The 5,534-nt window shown below is 36.4% G+C and overlaps 1 protein-coding gene across 1 annotated transcript; it reads right to left on the minus strand.

Moving 5' to 3' along the window:
• Positions 1-1,237: 1,237 nt before the first annotated feature.
• On the minus strand, positions 1,238-4,783 carry LOC128554294 (calmodulin-like). Its single transcript, XM_053535551.1, has 4 exons — positions 4,666-4,783; positions 3,485-3,660; positions 2,616-2,679; positions 1,238-2,429 (listed from the first exon to the last, which is right to left on the minus strand). The coding sequence occupies exons 1-4, from the start codon at positions 4,763-4,765 to the stop codon at positions 2,401-2,403; spliced, it is 369 nt and encodes a 122-aa protein (XP_053391526.1). The 5' UTR covers positions 4,766-4,783; the 3' UTR covers positions 1,238-2,400.
• Between the last annotated feature and the right edge of the window lie 751 nt (positions 4,784-5,534).

The following is a 5,534-nucleotide window of genomic DNA, read 5'->3' on the forward strand; positions in this document are numbered from 1 at the left end:
TATTCAACTCCATTTAAAAACAAAACAAAAGAATAGCAAATGTGGCAACACACCGAAACAGTAACACTAGGGATTCTTTCTGTTCATGGTGATGATTTTAGCTTATCGATTTGATAATTTCTGTGAACAAATTTTAACAGTTTTCTAACGATGTAGGGAATAAATGTTTATAATGTATGTTCCGTAATTCATAAAATAATTCATTTGCCAATTGATTAATTATGACAAAGTAGTAATAACGTTTCGAACAATCGGTCTTATAATTACTGAGAAGCTGTGCATTCCACGTGTACAAAAAATGCTGTTTCAGAAATCGCACAATAAGCAGGTGGGTCAGAAACTCATAAGTGGAAGAGAAGCTATTAACTTCAATACGTACCAAGGTTCAAGAAGGAGTCAGAATATCAAAGTATATTGAAAACAAGTGATATTGTCTCTTTCGGTTGGAAATTTTCAATTGCGAAGCCACTGAACTGGCTCGAGGAAGAAGGTTGGTGCTTCTACCCAGGCGGCTCCCACTGGTGCCTGAAATATCGCGCAGCTTTATAAAAAATACTTGAATAACTAAGTTTAGATATATGTTTAAACTAAATAAAGTCTTAATAAACAAAGTACATGTATTATCTGCCATAACAATGTGTATCATTTACGTAACGCTTTTGTGTGTAAACTAACTTTTTTGTCATTTGCGCAAAAATCGTTTTAATGGGAAAAAAAGATATGAAGCGATTGTCATGAATCTATACATATCTACCTCATATTTTACTTGCAGTAGGACACAGGTATCAGTACAATTTTATGTTGTAAGAACACTTCAACCGAACTGAAGAATGGTTTCACATTTCGGTTCCCGATGCATTCTTGGCATGACACGAGTGAAGCATCAAGTGTCATACATATATATATATAAACAAAAAAAAACTGTTGATATTTTCACATCAAACATCAAATGTTCACAAGCTTTATGAACATAAAGCAATTGAATATTGAAATGTAAAAGTCCATAAATCAGTATTGTTCAAGTGCTATTTTACGAGCGTTGAAGATTTTTACGTTGTGTGTAGAAAGCTTTTCTAAACATATACTGCCCTGAATAAAAGCACTGTCTGCATGTTTTATACAAAGAGCACACTGAATAACCATGTTTAAAACTTAGGAAAGCACTGTTAGAATTTCGAAAACAGTTGTAAAACCTGAGGCGTATTTGTGGGAAGGAATAAATAAAGATACAGAGAAGTTTGCATGTAAGATTTATAAGTTTTCACAACAGTGCTACATAGATGTAACATATAGACTTTGAGATGTATCATACGATCCTGGAAGCAACACATTAGACATTTATATATACATAAGCAACTCATATCATAAACATTAGACATTTCTCATATTTTCTACACATCAAAGGTTAAAGCATTATCATATAAACGCCAGTACTAGTATTAGAAATGTAATGGTTATTGATGTCAAATTTTCTTAATTTAAGGCGATTACTTCAACCTTTGAAAGTATTGCGAATTATCATAGGCTGATCTGGGTATACCGCGGAAACACTGTCAAAAGATGTCCCTCAAAAGAAGCTTGATAATGAAATATTCGGGACATATCTTGCGTCTTGTAGGAATTATGATCATTGACTTTTATGTTATCTTTGGATGTTAGTGTGACCATGTTACTACTGACATTGGTCGTACAGCTTGTTGTATTTGTCTACACCAGTTCTTTACCACCTATGTACAGTGTCATACGATACAGCAGAGCTCGTATTTATGCATTCAAAATGTTGTCAATCTTAGTTCTGAGCGTATTGTTATTCAGGACCTTATTCTCTCGTATTCGAAGCTCCTTTGTCAGCCATTGTAACACACTGGTCAGTGACTTCTGTATTCAAAACGACAGCAGTCAGATACAAGAACATAGAAATATAATTTGTACACATTGATATTAGGCAAAGTGGCATAAATTCCGTGAAATCCCTAATGATAAGCATCACATATCTGTCATCCTTCGAATAAATCCGGAGAAGTTAAAGTTGTCCAATATTTACTCCGGACTCTGTCTGGTTTCTGTCATGCTTCTTCTGATATTACTAATGGAAGATGGACATACAGTCCATACAATGGTATATAAGTCAGTTATTCTAAAGAATATTTACATCTTATTTTCCAGTATTGAAACAAAAACAGTTGTCCTCAAGATTCAAAAGATATGACAGAAACAAAATATGACTACTTATGATTGCAATACACTGGCGATAAAAGTCGACAGTAAATGGTAAAAAACTGTATGCAGTTTTCACGCGTTTTATTACGAGGCGCTAGTACATATATACATTTCTTTCTAAGCTTCACCACAAACAATCATCCATCAAAGATATAATTGATGACTGGGGCTTCCTGACCGCTATCTTGCGTTCAGTATGGCTTTGAATTCTGAAATAAACAACATTTTCTTATTTACATGTAAATATGAAGTTAGATACGTAATGATAATGCATTAAGACGTATGCATACAGGTGTACTATCTTGATAACGTAAAGTTACTTCGATTTTTCAAAATATCTCGTCTCTTAGTTAATATATAAAAGTTACTTTAGAGAATATTATAGTTTCAATTACCTCTGTAGTCCACTTTGCCATCCCTGTTTAGGTCAGCCTCGTTGATCATCTTTTGAGCTTCATGCTGCCAATATGAAATAAAACTTAATTCACGTGAACATGTTAGACTTAGCCAACAAACTGGTATCATGTTTAACCATTCATTATGACAGAGAGAAAAAGACGTAATAAAGAATTATTTGATGCTTTTGTCTTGTTTTCTATTTACCACTGTTTTGGCAGATGTGCTGGTAGAGGTTACATTCTACCAATTCAGTTCCTTCTTTATTTCATATAAACAATAAAATATTCAGACCTCATTTTCAGAACTTTAGAGCATTTCAATGATATGAAAACCATATATGGTCATTTAGTATGGCATGTCTTCTTATCAAAAATAGAAAAATGACATGTTATGTTAAATATAAGAAAAATAATCTGTTCTGAGCAACATCACCCTAATGCGCCCATGAAAATAGCCGTTTTGCAATTACGCGTATGTAGACATTTTCTCTAAGAATAAAACTTATACCTGTAAATTCACAATGAAAATGGTCTAGATCTTTTCTCAATACATTAAGCAATAATATAACTGTCACATCCTCATATGTCTCATCATACCAGATTTCGTCAACAGCATGGAACTACATTTTGGACTACTTCACTGAGTAGTCACTTCCTGTTTGGTGTAATCAGTCCTAGAGCTGTTGTTGTTGTTGCTGCTGCTGTTGTTGTTGTTTTTGTAATTAAATGTCCATATAAAAATGTTTTTAAATTGTTGACGCACGTCCGACTTCGTAATATGTTCATCGAATTTGTTCTGGTAGAATTGTTGCTGTTGTGGCGGTGGTTATCAGAATTTATTTTCAAATGTGTAATGTAAATCTTACCTTTGTAATATGTTCACCGAGTTTATGCAACATGGAGTATAATTCATCTGAGGAAATAAATCCATCCCCGTTTTCATCAAATATGCAGAACACCTCGTGAAGTTCCTTTTCTGGGTCAATTGAGAGTTTCGTAGAGAAAATCTTCACAAACTCATCAAAGTCTATAGTACCTGACTCTGCAAGTATATCAGAGAACAATGACAGCAGTTCTATATGAAAAACTGGATTTTTTTCATTTCGTATGTCATGTCGCAGTAGACAAAAAAAAATAATATAACGGCGATTGTAATAATATGTTATCAGCAAGCTTACAAAAAGGACTCCAGCCACAAATAAGTCATGATGTTGTCTGTAAAATTGTTACTGTACCAACTCTTTAGTGCTTAACAGAATTTTTATCATATCTTTATTCTATAACAGTAATCTGACTACTATTTTACAGCGCCTAGACTGTTTTCCATCTTTGAAGTTTACATCTATTCTCCATAATATTTATTATAACAAATGTCCTTCGTAGACGTATACGTTCAAAAGTAAGTAAAACAAACCCTTGAAAATACAGTGCATTTACGATGGTTCTTTTTTTTATCACACTATAAATGTTACCTGGTAGTTTTAATTATGACAAAGTCCTTTCACCTTTTTTGAAAAAAATGGATACTATATAGGTGACTTTGAATATTTACTGGATCGCATTAAAACTGTATCCCAGTAGTTTAATTATATCTACCCCGCCACTTATTCTCAAAATTGACTACAATATTGGTACACTGGTGTACGTACTGTCTAGATCTACTGAGTGTATAAGCGCCTGCACCTCGAAGACCGTGGTACTCTGTCCGATGACGTGAAGCACTGCCCTAGCTCGTCCTTCGTTATCCTACTGTCCTGATTCTTATTATATTGCTATATTGGGGTACTTACTATCTAGATCTACAGAAAAAAAATATCTGTACATCGGAGACAGGTCTTTGCCCGAAGGCGTGAAGCTCCAAGCTCCTCCTTCGTTATACTGTCCTGATTCTTAAAACATTGCTATATTTGGGTACTTACTATCTTGATCAACTGAGTATATAAGCGCATGCACCACTGAGACCCCGGGCGTGAAGCACCGCCCCTAGCTCCTCCTTCGTTATCATACCATCCTGATTCTTATAAAATTGCTATATTGCGGTACTTACTATCTAAATCTACCGAGTGTATAAACGCCTGCACCTCCGAGACAGTCGGTCTCTGCCCTAGGGCGTAAAGGACCGCCCCTAGCTCCTCCTTCGTTATCATACCATCCTGATTCTTATAATATAGCTATATTGCGGTACTTACAATCTAAATCTACTGAGTGTATAAGCGCCTGCACCTTTGAGACAGTGGATCTCTGCCCGAGGGCGTGAAGCACCGCCCCTAGCTCCTCCTTCGTTATCCTACTGTCCTGATTCTTATATATTACTGCTATATTGCGGTACTTACAATCTAAATCTACTGAGTGTATAAGCGCCTGCACCTCCGAGACAGTGGGTCTCTGCCCGAGGGCGTGAAGGACCGCCCCTAGCTCCTCCTTCGTTATCCTACTGTCCTGATTCTTATATATGATTGCTATATTGGGGTACTTACTATCTAAATCTACTGAGTGTATAAGCGCCTGCACCTCCGAGACAGTCGGTCTCTGCCCGAGGGCGTGAAGGACCGCCCCTAGCTCCTCCTTCGTTATCCTACTGTCCTGATTCTTATATATGATTGCTATATTGGGGTACTTACTATCTAAATCTACTGAGTGTATAAGCGCCTGCACCTCCGAGACAGTCGGTCTCTGCCCGAGGGCGTGAATGACCGCCCTTAGCTCCCCCTTCGTTATCCTACCTTCCTGATTCTTATATATTATTGCTATATTGGGGTACTTACTATCTAAATCTACTGAGTGTATAAGCGCCTGCACCTCCGAGACAGTCGGTCTCTGCCCGAGGGCGTGAAGGACCGCCCCTAGCTCCTCCTTCGTTATCATACCGTCCTGATTTTTGTCGAATAACACAAACGCTTCCTGCAATTCTTTTAA

The sequence above is a fragment of the Mercenaria mercenaria genome, unplaced genomic scaffold (genome assembly GCF_021730395.1).
Source record: "Mercenaria mercenaria strain notata unplaced genomic scaffold, MADL_Memer_1 contig_4911, whole genome shotgun sequence".
Taxonomy (NCBI): Eukaryota; Metazoa; Mollusca; class Bivalvia; order Venerida; family Veneridae; genus Mercenaria; species Mercenaria mercenaria.